The sequence below is a fragment of the Littorina saxatilis genome, linkage group LG13 (genome assembly GCF_037325665.1).
Source record: "Littorina saxatilis isolate snail1 linkage group LG13, US_GU_Lsax_2.0, whole genome shotgun sequence".
NCBI classification, from domain to species: domain Eukaryota; kingdom Metazoa; phylum Mollusca; class Gastropoda; order Littorinimorpha; family Littorinidae; genus Littorina; species Littorina saxatilis.
The window spans coordinates 38745024-38763071 of NC_090257.1; the positions used below are offsets into that span (position 1 = coordinate 38745024).

Genomic DNA, 18048 nt, shown 5'->3' on the forward strand with positions numbered 1-18048 from the left:
ATTGCTCAATCTTGTGGAGTTAAGTCGTCACGTGTCAATGGTGGAGATGCCGGGGACCCATGAGTGATATGCTTTCGAGGCGAAGCTCTGGGACCCTTTAGTTATTTATTTTTTGGAACCAAATTTGTTTGTTGTTGTGTTTGTTTGTGTTGTTGGCATAGTTTGTGTGTGGTGTTTGTTGGTTTGTGTGAGGTAGTGGTGACCGTTTGATTTGAAATGTGGTGACTGTTTAGACATCCCGTGGGTGGTTGGAGGGGACTGGACATCTCTCAGCGGTTGAGAGGTGTTGGGTTACTTAGCCACAAAGGATTCATCTTTAGTCCATCCGTTAAAGTCAGACGGCGCCACTGAAGCAGATCGAACTAGCAAATACGCATGTATTCTATATTCGGATTCGGTTAAAGTAAAGTTTCATTCCGGTATTACGCTAAGGCTATGTGGCTATTGATTGTGGTAAAGTATAACCAAATGTCAATAACTTACGCGGATTTCGTCCGATTTCTCGGTGGGCTTCGGTACGCAGTTTGATGCGTTTTCCTTTCGCGTGCATGCAAATATTTTTTCAAGTAGCGCGTTTTCATCTGAAATGGCGACGGGAGGTGATAGTGTGGATTCTCCGGTGTCAGGGCGACTTAGGTCACAGGATGTGCCGACTGATAGTTTAACCGGATTAGTTACATCTGAACTCATGAGGAAGGCAAAATCAACTCGAGAGAAGCTTCTACATAGTCCAGGACGTGAAGAAGGGGAGTCCATTACGTACTACCAGAAGTTCATGACTTTAGGAACGCAGATGGAGTTGAAGGGAGATAGTCTTCGAGCATTCGCCGACGCTAAGATAAAGGAGATAGAGGACGTACGGGCCAACAAGGAGAGGTTGAGCTTAGAGAAGAAGAAATTGGCGATGGAGGAAAGGAAGCTGGAAGAAGCACGGGTGGAAGCTCAGAAGCAACGCGAGTTCGAGGAGAGTATAGCCCAGAAGCAGCGTGAGATGGAGGAAAAGAAACTGGGAGAAGCACGTGAAGAGGCCCAAAAGCAGCGTGACTTTGAGGAGGCCAAAGTTCAACGTATGGAAAGAATGGAGTCTGAAAGAATCGATGAGATGAAGAAACTTCAAGATGAAGCACAGAGGCACGCAGAACGATTAGAGGAACAAAGGGCAAATAATCAACGAGCTCATCAGAAGGCGAGGGATGGAATGGTAGAATCTACCAAAGTAACACTTCCTGCATTCGACGAGAACAAGGAGGATATAGAAGCTTATCTTACCAAATTCGAGAGATTCGCAGAGGAGTTAGACTGGGACCAGACAACATGGGCGAGACGCGTGAGTACCAAACTCAACGTGAAAGCGACGACCTTGATTGGGGATATGTCGAAGGAGAACGCTCGAGATTACCAGTTAGTGAAGAAAGAGTTACTGAGAGGATTCCGGTGTACAGCAGAATCGTACCGAGAGAAGTTCAGGGCAGCAAGAAGGAAGAGCGAAGAAACGTTTTCAACCTACGTGAGCCGGATAACGCGGTACCTGCACAGTTGGATGGACCTAGCGGAAAAACAACGAACTTACAAGGACCTCTTCGACCTGGTTCTTTTGGAACGGTTGCTTACTGGCATCCCGCAGTCCGTCGCTACGTTCATTCGACAGTCCAAAGCCACCAATGTAGCTGATTCAGTTGAGCAAGCTCAATGTTTCGTGGATGCACGTCCTGGTTTCGACTCATCACAGAAAGGGGGGAAAAACCAAGATAAAGGAAACAATGGGAAGACAGACAGTAAGGTGCAACTTACCCAGGGACAAAGGGTAAAAGATAGTACTGTCAAATGTTTCGGATGTGGAGGGGATCATTTCATAAGGAATTGCCCGGAAGCGGGGAAGCCGAGGGGTGGCGGAGAAATGTATGGGGCAGGCATACAATGTCACAAATGTCATAAGTTCGGACATGTCAAGAGGAACTGTCCAGGAATAACCCTTATCATCAGTCCAGAACCGGAGGAGACTGCAGTGAGAGAAGTTTTCTTGATGCGGGGGGTAGAAGCGAATTACAAGATCCATTCAGGGTTATGTGGGAAGTGTGATCGTCGTACTCAGGGAGAAACTTTCGACATGACAGTTAGGGTGAACGGGAAGGCAGTGGTAGCCATACGTGACACGGGAAGCCCAATGCTGTGTGTTAGCGCTGACCTCATCGACCCGGCTACGTACACAAGCAGGACAAGAGAAGTGTCAGGAGTGTTTGAAGAGCAGGGAACAGTACAGGCTCCCATAGCCATCGTGAAGTTAGAATCTTCGGTGTTTGTAGGAAACGTGGAAGCTGTCGCTATTCAGAATATGGCAATTCCTGTATTGATAGGAAACTACATGGTCCTGCCAAATGGAAAGGAAGTGAGAGTTCCGGTGTACGGAAAGAAACATGTAATTCCATCTTTGTGCGCAGCAGTTCAGACACGAGGACAAGCAAGGAGGGACGAGAGAGGGAATCTAACATTGAAGATTAATGGAGTCCCCTTGGCACAAAGGACCTGTGCTGAAATGGCTCAAGCACAAGAAGAGGATCCACACCTAAAACGTGTGCGCGAGTTGGCGGTGGAAAAGAAGCCATGGCGTCAACAAGGAACCGGGAATGTTCGATTCGTGATACGTAAAGCTTTGTTGTACAGAGAATACTCAGGTGCAGATGGAGTGGATCACCGACAGTTAGTGGTGCCCAGTGAGTTCCAGAATGAGGTGATGAGATTAGCTCACGATGCACCCATGGCAGGACACCTAGGGGGAACGAGAACCAGGAATAGGATATGGACAGAATTCTATTGGCCTGGTATGTGCCCCGACATCAGACGATACGTGGCATCATGTGACGCTTGCCAGAGAACTACGGCAAAAGGGAAAGTGAAGCCAGTACCATTGGAAAGAATGCCGTTGATCGATGTCCCGTTCAAGCAGGTAGCGGTGGACATCATAGGGCCGATTCATCCGCCGTCAGACCGAGGACACCGTTTCATACTGGTAACAGTAGACTATGCCACCCGGTATCCTGAAGCAACCCCTCTCAAGAAAATCGATACACCACATGTGGCGGAAGCGTTGTGGGAGAACTGGACCAGAGTGGGCATACCTGAAAAAGTGTTGTCAGATAACGGTACCCAGTTCAAGAGCGAAATGATGCAGGAGGTGTACAACCTGATGTCAGTACATGGAATGTACACAACTCCATACCACGCACAATGCAATGGTCTAGTTGAACGTTTCAATGGTACGCTGAAACAGATGCTGAAACGACTCTGCCAGGAGCAACCCAAGGAATGGGACAGGTTCATTCCGGCGTGTTTGTTTGCATATAGGGAAGTTCCTCAGGAGTCGTTAAAATTCTCACCGTTTGAACTACTCTATGGGCGAACTGTGAGGGGACCTATGCAGGTATTACGGAAGCTGTGGACCAAGGAAGAGACAGACCAAGAAGTGAGAACCACTGCCGAGTACGTTGTGGACCTGCGGAATCGAGTTGAGGAGACATGCAGGATTGCCAGAGAAAACCTCGGGAAGGCGACAGAGCGATACGCAAGGGCAGCGGACAGGAAGGCAGAAGACAGACAATTCAAGGAAGGAGATGAGGTGTTGCTGCTTCTTCCAATGAAAAAGAACAAGCTGGAAATCGCTTGGCGTGGACCTTACGTCATCAAGGAGCGATGCGGCATGAACGACTACCGGATTCAAGTGGGGAGTAAAAAGAAATTATTCCACGTCAACCTCTTGAAGAGATACGTCAGGAGGAGAGAGATCCCAGCGGTTGTAGGAGTGGTGCTGGAAGAAGAGGAACTGGAAGAAGTGCCTGAAGTCTCAGCAGGACAGAACACCATTCCATTAGTGCCATTAGAAGCGGGAGAGGGACCCAAAGATGTTAGCATCAATGACGTGTTACCCGCCCAAAAACAACAAGAGCTGAGGGATTTGACGATTGAGTTTGAGAACCAATTCACCGATCTTCCTCGTACTACAAATCTTGAGGAATGTGAAATCACCGTCCTCGAGGATACACCAGTGCGAGTGAGGCAGTACCCATTGCCTCACGTGGCCATGGATTGCATAAGGAAGGAAGTGCAAGACATGTTGAAGCTAGGCGTTATAGAGCCTTGTGCGTCGCCCTATAGTGCTCCATTGGTCTTGATCAAGAAGCCCGATGGAAAAATGAGAACCTGCCAGGATTTCAGGAAATTGAACCAGATTGTGCGGTTTGATGGTGAACCTCTGCCAGACGTCGAATATCTGTTCGCCAAGTTACATCGGGCTAAGTACTTGTCCAAACTGGATTTGACCAAAGGGTATTGGCAAATTCCGGTGAAAGAATCAGATCGAGACAAGACAGCATTCACGACCCCCCAAGGCCAGTTTAGATGGACTCGGATGCCGTTTGGGTTGAGAACAGCAGGTGCCATTTTCTCCAGGATGATGAGGAAACTCCTCGAGCCACTAGGAAGAACGGACGTGGATAACTTTGTGGACGACTTGTTGATCTCCAACGAGGACTGGGACGAACACCTGAGGGCTCTGCGGGCTGTACTCACACGGATGGCGGCAGCGGATCTGGCAGCCAGACCGAAGAAGTGTTTCCTGGGATACCAACAAGTAGTCTACCTGGGACACAAAGTGGGACAGGGATGCATGATGCCAGAGGAGGTGAAGATCGAGAAGTTCAAAGCACTGGAGGAACCCAAAACAAAGAAGGAAGTACGCAGGTTTTTGGGAATGCTCGGTTTCTATAGAAGGTACGTGCCACATTTCTCGGAAATTGCCCTACCACTGACGAACTTGACCAAGGGAAAGAAGTTCGAGGCAATCGAGTGGACACCGGCTTGTCAGGAAGCATTCGAGCGCTTGAAGGAAACTCTGGTCAGCCAACCTGTGGTACGATTGCCTGACCCCGAGAAAGCATTTGTGCTACGGACTGATGCGTCAGATGTGGGACTAGGCGCGGTGCTGTTGCAAGCAGATGAAAAGGGTGACCTGCAACCAGTGAGCTATGCCAGCAAAAAACTGATTCCTGCGGAAATCAACTACTCCACAATCGAGAAGGAATGCCTTGCAATGGTGTGGGGGATAAGGAAATTCGAGCCCTACCTTTTTGGGCAACATTTCACTTTGATGACAGATCACCAACCATTGCAGTACCTGCAGCAGGTAAGACCACACAACGGGAGGTTGACGAGATGGGCTCTGCAGTTGCAAGCTTATTCTTTCCGAGTGCAGACCATCAAAGGAGTGAACAACGTGGACGCTGACTTCATGAGTCGGGTTGCTCTTGATATATAGGGTGCTCACTGTTGGTGGTTACCGTTAGTTCGAGCTGGTGGTGGAGGTGTGTCACAACCCGAGGTTTTAGAGATGCAGGAGAAGCTTAAACAGGCTTTTTGTAGATACACGAGATGATGTAATTGTTATATGTTTGAGTGTATATAATAATTGTGTTATTTACAACATAAGCATTGGAGTCCAAACACTATTGTAGAATGTATGCGTGTGGGATGTGAGATGCTTTACGCCTGTAACTTCGCGTATTTGCAAGTTTGTGTCCGAATCGTGGAACGGGCTATAGTCACCCGGTAACGCGCGGTGAACAAACCAGGTCAAGCTGCAGAAAACGAAAGTTTGTAAATATTTGTTGGGCACAGTCGTGCAAATTAAATAATGTTCATTTCACCTGGTAAGATAATATAGTGTAATGCATAAATTATATTATAGCGTATCTATAGGCTATTTAGTAAGAGAAGAATTAACATAGTCCGGGTCAGCGGCGTATGAATACACTTTGGCACCCCGTCAGCGAACTAGCACGGTTTTGGTTCAGTGCTACCCGAGAGAGTCAACGGTACGGTTGCAGACGTACTGGCGGGCGCGAGTACTCCATCACCCGGCGGTTTTTTTACGGTGAGCGTTGTCATTGACTTGGCGGGTGGACTATTGTTTCGAATTGCTGTGGCTGAGTAGATGTCGTTGTCTAATGTTTTGTTTTGTTTGTGTTTACGTTTCAGTAGTGTTGTAATATTGTGGGACACGATGATTTTGAAGCGTGTTTATGTCCGTGGGAATGTGCACGGGAAATATGAGAATTACATCGACCGGCCCATTACTACCTATTCGTATAGGGAGCCTCGGGATTTACATGTATATTAATGCATGTTTGGGAAGTGATATGCAGTGAACATACAGTGGAATTATATGTGTGTAATTATTTGCACATAACTGTTAAATATTCGTTTACACGGAATATCACATTTTATACAAGATGGCGGTCTACTTTCCGACAACTTTTGTATCCTTATGTTATTGAGCATGTTGTTTTATACCTTCATATTATAGTGTGTAATATTACGCGGGGAGTTATCATACATGTGGGGATATGGGTGTTGTGTCATGCAATTGTGGTTGCGTAATGTAATGTTAAAGTTGGATACCACAATCTAACATTTAGTGAACGTTTGTCCAGTTATTTGTAACATATCACATGGCGTATATGGTCATGATAAATACAATAAGTTTATAGGTTTAAGCAAACTATGAATCTATATTGTAAAGCCCCGTTGTATAGCTAATGTATTAAATAATTATCCTTTTCCATACATGGTTACTTGGTGTAAAGTTCGATCTTGATGTCCATCGGTATGATGCGCTAAAGGTTTGCATCACCGATGAACACTAACACAACCATCGATACACGCCAGGTAGCTAGGGATGTTATTGTTCAGTATTAAGTTGCTGTTTTATTTACATGCAGTTGGCCGGAGAGAGAACGGAGGAGGGACGTATGTTCACGTGAAGGCGTTGAGATCTGGACAGATGGGACGCTGTCAGGAGGCGACAACGGCTCACAGCAACGCAAGAAGAGCGGCAAGGGTTACTCCGACCAGTAGATTCCACCCAGAGTGTACGCAGGACCACCAGAAGACAGCATGAGGAAGGAGTCTGGTCAACTCTACATGCCTAGGAATCTGGGGAACAGCTCCGAAGGACTGGAGCTGGGTTCGACGTGCTTAGGCAGTCGGGGACCTTTCTAGGGGGTCAGAATCAGGAAGCTGCGGCCTTCTGAGGAGGGAAGGACATGTGAGGCCTTGGTGGGCGTTGTGTATCCCGAAAAAGCTAAGTACTCTGTCGTGGTTAAAGCATGTGTCTGTGTTCGTGTAATTTGGTGATGCGACCTTATTGAGCGCCGTATACTAACAGGCTATTTAACCATAGGGGGGGTGCTTAGGACTGGAGTTCCAGGATAATTTCATGTGAATTCATGTGTTGTCAATTTTCGTAGTATTTGTAGAGTGTACACGTTAAATGTGTGGATGTTTCGTGCATAAATTTGTGTTTATTATATAAAGTTTATAAGTTACATGTGGTTCCTTTAGTCTTTTTATACATAGTGATGTCTGTCTCCACTTGTAAACTTTCTTGGGTGTGCGTTAGTGAGTGAGGTGTATGTTTGCGTGTGATCCCAAGATTGCTCAATCTTGTGGAGTTAAGTCGTCACGTGTCAGCTTGTACGTAAGTACACGTAGCTGGACGTTCAGCAAACATACCCTGTCTTTTAACGCTGAAAAGATTGCCCCTTATCTGTCTCTCTAATAGCTTTCTTTTTAATCAATCAATCAATCAATCAATGAGTCTTATATCGCGCATATTCCGTGGGTACAGTTCTAGGCGCTCTGCAGTGATGCCGTGTGAGATGAAATTTTATACGGCCAGTAGATTGCAGCCATTTCGGCGCATATTTACCTTTCACGGCCTATTATTCCAAGTCACACGGGTATAGGTAGACAATTATTAACTAAGCAATTTTGCCAGGAAAGACCCTTTTGTCAATCGCGGGATCTTTAACGTGTACACCCAATGTAGTGTACACGGGGGGAGGTTCGGACACCGAAGAGAGTCTGCACACAAAGTTGACTCTGTGAAATAAATTTCCGCCGAACCTGGGATCGAACTCACGCTCACAGCGGCCAACTGAATACAAATCCAGCGCGCTACCGTCTGAGCTATATCCCCGCCCGGCAGAAGTGCATTAATTAGAAGTAGACAGCCACCATTACATGTAGTCGACGCGCGGGGATACAACCGCCTATTGGGCATTTCCCAAAAGCAAATGTTATTAAAAATAGAATGGGTCATTCTGGGAAATCGTCCACTTGAAGTACTCAATAATTATGCCACTTTTTGATCAATTCGATTTAATAAATCATTCAAAACCTTTGGAATGAAAAGAAAATGAAGAACATACAAGAATTAAGAGTTCAGAAAATACAAAAAGTCCAACAGTATAACAAAAATCTTGCCCACGAATAGATTTAAACCCGTGACCGCCAATGTGACGATTAGCGATTGGGCGCAATCACGTCTAGCTAATCTGGCTCACGGTTAGCGCGCGGGACTTTAACTTGAAATAGTATGCTTGAGTTCTCAAGCGTTGGGATCAGGATCGACTTGTCGGTTTCCGAGTCTTTCCGTTAGTATTTGTGTACTATACGTTCTTGTCTATCTCAGTGTTCGAGGTAAGCTAAGTTAATAACTGACCCCATGTTCCCCTTCACTTCGTATCAATTTGGAAACTGAGCAAACTCAAGTAGCGTTAATTTCAAGTGTGACCGACATTATGTTGACACTCGCTCCGAAATGCATTGACCAATCGCTGAAAGGCGCTGACGTCATTTCATAAAAGGTTTTCCCTACCCAGAATTCCAAACTGCTTTGGAGACTTTGAAGATTTAGTTCGGGACCACGACGCCCTATGGCCGGTGTATTATGTAAAGGGAAGCAAGCGGTTAAAAACGGGCTTCAGCAGAGCCAGTGAAGGGTACTTGGAACTTGTAAGATCATTCACTTGTGATTTAAGTCAATGGTTGACTTTTTGAGCGTGTGAGCGTGTGTGTGTGTGTATATGTGTGTGTGTGTGTGTGTGTGTGTGTGTGTGTGTGTGTGTGTGTGTGTGTGTGAGTGTGTGTGTGTGTGAGTGTGTGTGTGTGTGTGTGTGTGTGCGTGTGTGTGTGTGTGTGTGTGTTTATGTTCGGATGTTCTTTTGTTTGTTTATTTACTTCTTTCCTTCTTCGCTCTGATCTGACTCTGTTGAACATCATTTAACACGCAGTTATACGCATCTGCCTTCAACTTGAATCTATAGCACTGAAACAATCAACTACCAGGCTGCCTCTTGTGCAGAGTTCAATGACAAAACTTCAGATCACAGCAGTTTTAAGTTAATAATAGAGGTGCTAGCGTCTTGGCTGGATGGTTGGTTGGATTGACGGCTGGTATGACGCACATATATGCACATGTGTTTGAAAACAAATTCAGACTACTGCTTTCTGTATTGTGTAATGTGTACATATTCCTATGGTTTTTTGTTTGTTTTGTTTTCTGTTTTTACACCCCCGGTATAGGGGTGTGTATAGGTTTCGCTCGATGTGTTTATTTGTTTGTTTGTGTTCGCATATAGATCTCAAGAATGAACGGACCGATCGTCACCAAACTTGGTGAACAGGTTCTATACATTCCTGAGACGGTCCTTACAAAAATTGGGACCAGTCAAACACACGGTTAGGGAGTTATTGGTGGATTAAAATTATACAAGGACTTATAGAGGGACATCTTCATGGTCAAAGGGAAATAACCATTCTCACTCAGTCACTGCCACCAACTGAGAAGGTTATTTCCCTTTGACGGGGGTGTTTGTCCTACCTCGTAGGAATTTCTTGTTATTTGTATGTTTATTAGTTTTGTTTTTATGTGAATGTCCGTGTGTAAATATGTGATAAGAGTAGTCCCTTTCTAAGCGAGGGCTGGTTAAAAAAAAAACCAAGTTCGTTTGTAATGCTTATGCCACATTCTTCGTAAACTAAAACTTAATTTGACTTGATTTGATTTGATTTGTTAATATCGGACAGCTCACATTGCCCTCATCTTCATTTCTGCGGATTTGAAGTTGTACTGGGTGTTATCGAAGTAATACCACACGATCCCCTCACTCGCCCACTCCCTGCTCTCCCTGTAGCGGCCGTTCAGGTTGGACATAGCGCAGGACTTGTACCACCAAGCTCCGTGGTGTTCACTTGCACAGTTACCGAAGATGCGAGTGTCGTGGTCGGCGTCCCTCGTGGAGAACTGCATGCCGTTGTGATAGGACAGACTGTCACCTGAGGACAACAGGGCAAAGGCGTTCACTCTGTCTGTCTCTGTCGCTGTCTCTGTCTCTCTCTCTATGTCTCTCTCTCTATGTCTCCCTCTCACTCCTTCCCTCTCCCCCTCCCCCGCTCCCTCTCTCTGCATCAAAATGCAGTCAGTCTGTCAGGCAGTCAGTCAGTGTGTGTGTGTGTGTGTGTGTGTGTGTGTGTGTGTGTGTGTGTGTGTGTGTGTGTGTGTGTGTGTGTGTGTGCGCGCGTGTGTGTGTGTGTGTGTGTGTGTGTGTGTGTGTGTGTGTGAAAATGAACGAACGAGAGAGCTAGAGAGATTCAGAAAAGGACGAATCCTCCAACTTAGTAAGTGTCCGGAGTACTGTCAAAAAAGTTGTGATAAAAAACGTGACATTGAATCAGCCCTCTCTCTTACCTACAGAAACCCACATTGATATGATTTACTATCTCCCCCTTTCTCTCTCTCTCACTGTACTTGTGAATATCTATATCACCATATATCTTTCTCTAATTCAGTTTTGAATCGGAACTTGAGTCTGAATCTCTCTTTCTATCTGTCTCTGTCTGTCTGTCTCTGTCTGTCTGTCTCTGTCTGTCTGTCTCTGTCTGTCTGTCTCTCTGTCTGTCTGTCTGTCTGTCTCTGTCTGTCTGTCTGTCTGTCTCTCTTTTACTGTGATGTTATTTTTATCGTGCCCTTACTGGTATGTCCATTCACTGACTTCACTGATAGGAAGACTGCCGATATGGACATTCACTGACTTCACTGATAGGAAGACTGCCGATATGGACATTCACTGACTTCACTGATAGGAAGACTGCCGATATGGATATTTGCGATATGTTTTTACCTTCTTCTTCTTCAGCGTTCCAGAATTTTTCTGGTTTCGTGTGAGCTCGTTTGACCATCTGGGTTCCCCACACAATACTCTGAGAGCATAGTCAGCTTCACTCCGCTTTCGGTGAGTAGGCATGCTGGGTATTTTCGTGTTTCCATAACCCACCGAACTCCGACATGGATTACAGGATCTTTTCCGTGCGCACTTGGTCTTGTGCTTGCGTGTACACACGAAGGGGGTTAAGTCACTAGCAGGTCTGCACATAAGTTGACCTGGGAGATCGGAAAATTCTCCACTCTTAACCCACCAGGCGGCAGCGACCGGGATTCGAACTCACGACCTCCCGATTAGGAGGCCGACGTCTTACCACCACGCCACTGCGCCCGTCGGTTTTTAGCAGTCACTTATTAGCAGACTCTACGGTTTAAGTCTCTTACGCCGACAGATTGATTGAATATATTAATAATGCTTCGCGCAATCTGTTGAGATACGGTTTCCAGATACACCGACAGAAACACAAACACACGCACACACCTGGGGAGACAAAGTGTTTAGTGAATATAAAAAGTGGTAGTGACAGTTAGAGGCATGCAGGTGTGGCTCAAGCAAAAGTCAGTCGGTATCATTTTCACACCAGTTTCTTTGGAATCGATTTTATATGCATGGCAATACGCACCGCCATTGCCTCCTGTAGGACTGCCCAGGTGTAGCCGGTAGTTGTCGCTGCTGTCGCTGATGGTGAAGTTGCTGTAGGTTTCGTAACCTTCGGTACCGTTGAACTTCACCAGGTCCACGCGAAGTTCGTACCTCTGTCTGGATGTCAACATGTGCAGGGCGTCAAGACCTGGAAGGTATCAACACTCACAGTTTATACCTCTGACTGGACGTCAACATGTGTAGGGCGTCAAGACCTGGAAGGTATCAACACTCACAGTTCATACCTCTGACTGGACGTAAACATGTGCCGGGCGTCAAGACCTGGAAGGTATCAACACTCACAGTTTATACCTCTGACTGGACGTCAACATGTGCAGGGCGTCAAGACCTGGAAGGTATCAACACTCACAGTTTATACCTCTGACTGGACGTCAACATGTGTAGGGCGTCAAGACCTGGAAGGTATCAACACTCACAGTTTATACCTCTGACTGGACGTCAACATGTGCAGGGCGTCAAGATCTGGAAGGTATCAACACACACAGTTCGTACCTCTGTCTGGGCGTCAACATGTGCAAGGCGTTAAGACCTAGTACATGGATGGTTTAAACTATTTTATGCAACAAATTACAGATAACAATGCCGCATACTATCAGAGGCGTTCAGAGACGTCGTTCTTTTGCAAGCATGATAAATCTTTGGCCTTCAACTTTTTCTCCCTGTCTGTCGCTCTCTCTCTCAGTCTGTCTGTCTGTTTGTCTATATCTGTCTGTCTGTCTGTCTGTCTATCTGGCTGTGTCTGTCTGCCTGTCTGTCTGTGTCTGTCTCTTTGTTTGTCTGTCCGTGTCTGTCTGTCTGTCTGTCTGTCTGTCTCTTCTTGTATTATTTTGTGTTATTTCCTTATCTTGCCTTTATTGTTCTCTTCATTCATTCATTTATTCATTCATTCATTCAGTTAACTGATAAACAGACTTCATTCACTCACTCACTTAACTGATTGGCAGATATTTTGAGTTTCAGACTTTTAGGACGACAATTGACTGAATGTTTTAATGAGACTTTACGTGACTTGTTTTCTTATTGTGAAGCTGGAACTCTTAGATATTTTGGAGTTATTCGGAATCATGTTCGGACATTTATTAGAAAGATCAAATCATCACCCAGTGAATCAAAAAAACAATAATTGTAGTTTATTGGAACGTTTAATTATTGACAAAAGAAAACGTTACATTTACAGTACGTCGACCCAGTAGTCTTTTAAGTAGACAGACAAACAAACACTTGTGATACACATTTTAAACTTATCCCTAAATCGTCGATGAAACTCCCTCGCAAGATGCTGGCGGGGTTAATATGTATATCTTAGTTTATTTATATGTATATTTGTTTTTAAAATATCTTTATTATTATGATATTTTGCCAGTAACAAACTCATGTCTTATAGCCTAACGAAACATACTTACCTAGCCAAAATTCCCCTTGGACATTACCAAAGCCGGTCAGGTATTCTGCCCATTTCCTATAGAAATCAACTGAGCCATCCTTTCTTCGCTGAAATACCTGTAAATAAAAGTTGAGGAAATAAAAAAATATAGATACTCTTGCTCTCTCCTTGTCCTTCTCTCTGTCTCTGTCTGTCTGTCTGTCGGTCTGTTTCTCTCTCTCTCTGTCTGCTGTTTGTCTGTCTGGCCGATTCTCTCTCTCTCTCTCTCTCTCTCTCTCTCTCTCTCTCTCCCTCACTCCCTCACTCTCTCTTTCTCTCTCTGACAAGATTTTTTTTATATATATAAAGTTGTGTGTGTGTGTGTGTGTGTGTGTGTGTGTGTGTGTGTGTAGTACATTTTTTCTATTACGTTTATATATGCGGATACGTAATACTTATTGTAGATTTAGTATTAGCATTCATTACCTTTGATTTTGTTTTTGTGCAATTGTTTGTGGTTTGGTTATCTTCATTTGTACGTCGTAGTGTTAGTAGAGACAGATTTTAAGAGTTTGTGAGTAATACAGATTGTCCGTTAGTTGCGAATGTTGTTCTCTCTCTCTCGCTCTTTCTCTCTTTCTGACATACCAGCCAGCCCCCTCCATCAGTGTCTTGGTCACAGTAGACCTGCAGTCCGGAGTTGTCATCGTCAGGGTAGATAGTGACCACGCCGCTCTCGTTGCTGTAACGTTGCGCCTCTACGCAGTCTTTGGGAAGGGTTTCTACATTGTGGGACACATTCATTAACATAAAGGCCACATTTAAAGTAGAGAAGAACCTAGGCAGATATATGCAACAAAGACAACTCATGCATGTAATACCAAAGCAAGCTCCTTGGTTGGGTATACACACACACACACACACACACACACACACACACACACACACACACACACACACACACACACACACACACAAACTCTTAACTCACTCACTCACTCACGCACAGACAGAGACAGACTTAAGGGGCGGCAGAAAAAAATACACACCCCTAAAACAACTACGAGTTTTACAATACATTTTATTAATCATACCTTCCCAGTTCTTGGAAAAGGACCGAGCGCCAGGAGCATCAACGAAGGATGACGTGTTGAACATCCCCAGCATACCGTGACCTCTGCAGACATCCCCGTCAAATGTGAAGGTCTCACACAACCCTCTATGCTCTGGCTGACCGCAGAGTAGAGCGCAGTGCTTGGCGCTTCTTGCAGGTGATTCGAACAAGATATTACCGGTGAAAGCCTTACCATCGTGATTTATGTTCTTGTAATAATTGCCTCGAGCTGTAACTGTTATTGCTTCAAGGGGAGACAAGAGGACAGCAAAGACGAGCAGAAATGACGCCATCTTGTACTCCAGTGAGAAGCTCTGCCAACATCTGTGTACGGCAAACCAAGCAGAGACCGGTGGCGATTTGAAAACGCACACAGCGCAAATCCAGAAAGAACCGTTATAGTTTATAGTTGAATTAAAAAAAAATTGACTGCTGCGTAATACAGGGTGGTACCATAAGTAGGGGAAGGGCCCCTATAATGGATCATTTATTGTTTCATGCTGATGACTAGCTTTTTTTCCTGCGGAGAAATTTCATTTTGTGTTTAGCAGTTCTTCTCTCTGTAGTTAACCGTTAGTCCTTATCTTAGCAAACTTGTGTTGATTGACATTCAGCAAAAAATTAAACACAGAAAACTTTACAACTGGTCCATATTAGGAGCCTGGGCGCCAAACTGTCAGCGTTCTGCCTCTCCTGGCCATTTCCACATCTATACAACCACGCAGACCAAAATTAACAGATGACAGAAATAAACTTCCGGAGAAAAAGAACAACAAACAAACACAAAAACACACAATACATGCAATAAACCTGTGTCATTTAGTCACGCTCCCTTGTTTAGATCCGACGAAGTGAAGTTTTGTGCGACGTTCCAAATTTGATTTCGCAGTTTGTCGCCCTCGAGTATGCAGTGCTTATGGCACACCTATGTACACTCAAGCGGTGTCACTCTAAATGTAGGGCGGTCCTAACCCGTGGCTCTGCTAGATTTGTGAACAGTGGTACCTGCCATGTGCAGCCCCGCCAATGAGAGGACACCTCCCTTAAAAGGACACTTTCTGTTGTCCCTTTGCCTATTATTATTTCAACCAAAATATACCTGTCATGTCAAGCCATCTGGTTCCAAAGGGGTCTTTTTGTCGCAGGTTCGTACGGGTGCGTATCGCTAGCGCTACGTGTCATTTGTGCTACGTGCCGCAATAAATAATTTGTCTTTGAGTCACTATCATTCGTTCATTATCACTACGTGTCGACAGCACTACATCTATTAGCACTACGTGTCATTGTCGCTACGTGTCAATACCACTACTTACTGACGACTCTCTCTTTCTCATTTTTTTCTCTCGCTCTCACTCCTGGTTTGTGTGTGTATATGTATGTGTCTATATGTATGTCTGTGTATGTATGTGTGTGCGTGTGTGTGTGTGTCTGTCTGTTTCAGTGTGTATGTGTGTGTGTGTGTGTGTGTGTGTGTGTGTGCGTGCGTGCGTGCGTGCGTGCATGTACGTATGTATATATGTTTATGTATTTACGTGCGTTCGTGCGTGCGCGCGCGCGTGTGTGTGTTTGTGTATGCTTTTGCTATCAAGCATATGATATCTACTGTAATAGTTTCATGTATTTGTTGTATGCATTTAATGACTGCTTCAGATGTGTATATTGCTATTTCATATGTTACGTGGATTTCCATTGGTCAATTGGGCAAAACTGAGCTCAGTGCAAAAGTGATATCGACGACATTTCCGTCGATATCAGTTTTGATATCGACGACCTCTTTATTGCTTTCCCACTTCAAAAACAAAAACACCTACATTTAAAAACAAACAAGGTATAACCGAGGATATTGAAACATTTTCTTCTCTCTCAAATTCTTTTACGAAATGAGAGGGGAGGGAGAGAGAGAGAGAGAGGGGGGGGGGGGATTGACAGACAGACAGACAGAAAAAGCGCCAGAAAACAGAAGAGAGAGACAGTCAACAGAGAGAGGGATGGAGGGTGCTTTTTATTTTATGGTTGGTTGGTTTTAGTTCTTAATGCACTGTTTTTGACAATAGTTTTCATTCGGTAAAAGGCAAATTCAATTACCTCTCTCTCTTCATTACACACACACACACACACACACACACACACACACACACACACGCACACGCACAAACGCATACGTACACACGGTATTGTACACAAAAAATCACACACAGAAAAAACATCCTTGTATGTATACTGTTCAAAAAAAGAAACGCATAGTTGCTACTTGCCAAATTTGTTTTATTTTTCGAAAAAATTAACAGAAAATCCAATATTTAGATTATTTGTTTGAAATTTGGTATGGACACAGTTGAATGCACACACAGTTCATTTGCATCTTCAAATCAATCAGTCAATCAATACGATTGGGTGCCGAGGCTGTCAAGTCAGTAGGGGGTGTGACTGCCTTGAGCAGCAACAACTGCCCGGCACCTTCTGGGCATGGACTGGATCAGATGCCGGATATCTTGCTGTGGGATGGTGTCCCACTCCTCCTGAAGTGCCTGCAATAGATCGCGGTGATTTGCCGGCGCTTCTTCTCGCCTGCGCACACGTCTGTCCAATTCATCCCAGAGGTGTTCTATCGGGTTCATGTCTGGCGACATGGATGGCCAGGGAAGCACCTGGACATGGTGGTCGATGAGGAACTGGGTGGTGAGTCGTGCTGTGTGCGGGCGAGCGTTGTCCTGCTGGAATATGGCATCCTGGTCAGCCAGAAGAGGAAGGGCGTGTGGGCGCAGAATTTCCTCCACGTATCGCTGGGCAGTTATGCGCCCTTGGACGTGCACCAGGGTGCTCCTTCCAGCGGTATTGATCGCCCCCCCCACACCATGACGCCTCCACCACCATGAACGGGTGCCTCATCCACACAGTTGGGCGCGTAACGTTCGTTTACTCTCCGGTAGACCCTCCTCCGACCATCATGTCGCTGGAGCAGGAAGTAGGACTCGTCGCTGAACCACACGTGTCTCCAGTGATTCCGGACGGTCCAGCGAAGGTGCTGGTTGCCCCACTGCACTCGGTTCTGGCGATGGCGGCGGGTGAGGACAGCTCCTCTGTGAGGTCTGCGAGCTCTCAAACCAGCTTCATGCAGGCGGTTCCGCACGGTCTGGTCCGATAATCGGTGTGGCCCGGGGAGAGCCTGGACAGAAGATGAGGCCGACAGGAAACGATTCCGGAGGTGGCGGAGCCGTATGAAGCGGTCGTGAGCAGCAGTTGTCGCCCTTGGTCTTCCCGCTCGTGGCAAGTCAGCAACGGAGCCAGTGGCTTGAAACCTGACCCACAGTCTACTGATGGTGCTCTGGGACACGTGGAAGTGCCTGGCGATTTCACTTTGACTTTGGCCTGCTTGTAAACGACCCAATGCAATTTGGCGGTCTTCTCTGCTCAATCGGGCCATCTTTCGTCGCTGAATTGTCGTCTTATTTCTTTGTGGCGAACAATCCGCTTTTATGGGTTTTGGAAGACATGGTGAGAGCTCAATATTCCCCGAGTTTCACGAGATTACACTGAAGCATGACGAGTGGTCATGCCAAATGAGCAATTTTGACATTGTAGCCACTGATAACGCATGCGTCACATGCAGAGCTCACTTGTGGCAATGGACGAAAGGTCGACGACCAGATAAACATTTTCTGCAGTTTGGTGGATGTCCTTGTAGCCATATAACTAAATTAACCAAATATTACAAGCTATGCGTTTCTTTTTTTGAACAGTATATATACGGTATCATGCGAGAGAGAGAGGTAGAGAGTGGGGAGGGGAAAAGAGCGAGCGAGAAAGAAAGAGCGAGAGAAGACAGAAAGACAGATGGAGAGAGAGAGGGG

At 45.5% G+C, this 18048-nt stretch overlaps 2 protein-coding genes across 2 annotated transcripts; one reads left to right on the forward strand and one right to left on the reverse strand.

Annotated features, from left to right (window-relative positions):
• The first annotated feature begins 586 nt into the window (after positions 1 to 586).
• LOC138945893 (uncharacterized) lies at positions 587 to 6906 on the forward strand. Its single transcript, XM_070317412.1, has 4 exons — positions 587 to 1663; positions 2093 to 2280; positions 2662 to 5088; positions 6771 to 6906. The coding sequence occupies exons 1-4, from the start codon at positions 587 to 589 to the stop codon at positions 6904 to 6906; spliced, it is 3828 nt and encodes a 1275-aa protein (XP_070173513.1).
• Positions 6907 to 9922: 3016 nt separating this feature from the next.
• Positions 9923 to 14490, reverse strand: LOC138945894 (microfibril-associated glycoprotein 4-like). Its single transcript, XM_070317414.1, has 5 exons — positions 14178 to 14490; positions 13732 to 13865; positions 13124 to 13220; positions 11680 to 11847; positions 9923 to 10170 (listed from the first exon to the last, which is right to left on the reverse strand). The coding sequence occupies exons 1-5, from the start codon at positions 14488 to 14490 to the stop codon at positions 9923 to 9925; spliced, it is 960 nt and encodes a 319-aa protein (XP_070173515.1).
• Positions 14491 to 18048: the final 3558 nt, after the last annotated feature.

What these genes read in the sequence shown, in the direction of transcription:
- LOC138945893 (XM_070317412.1), top strand. Translation starts at nt 587, where the DNA reads ATGGCGACGGGAGGTGATAGTGTGGATTCTCCGGTGTCAGGGCGACTT. An exon ending in GCTCCCATAGCCATCGTGAA is followed by an intron (nt 2,281 to 2,661) that starts GTTAGAATCTTC and finishes TTTGTTGTACAG; the next exon opens with AGAATACTCAGGTGCAGATG. An exon ending in AAGGAATGCCTTGCAATGGT is followed by an intron (nt 5,089 to 6,770) that starts GTGGGGGATAAG and finishes ATTTACATGCAG; the next exon opens with TTGGCCGGAGAGAGAACGGA.
- LOC138945894 (XM_070317414.1), bottom strand. Translation starts at nt 14,490, where the DNA reads ATGGCGTCATTTCTGCTCGTCTTTGCTGTCCTCTTGTCTCCCCTTGAA. An exon ending in CTGATGGAGGGGGCTGGCTG is followed by an intron (nt 13,221 to 13,731) that starts GTATGTCAGAAA and finishes TTTTATTTACAG; the next exon opens with GTATTTCAGCGAAGAAAGGA. An exon ending in TCCTACAGGAGGCAATGGCG is followed by an intron (nt 10,171 to 11,679) that starts GTGCGTATTGCC and finishes TGTTGTCCTCAG; the next exon opens with GTGACAGTCTGTCCTATCAC.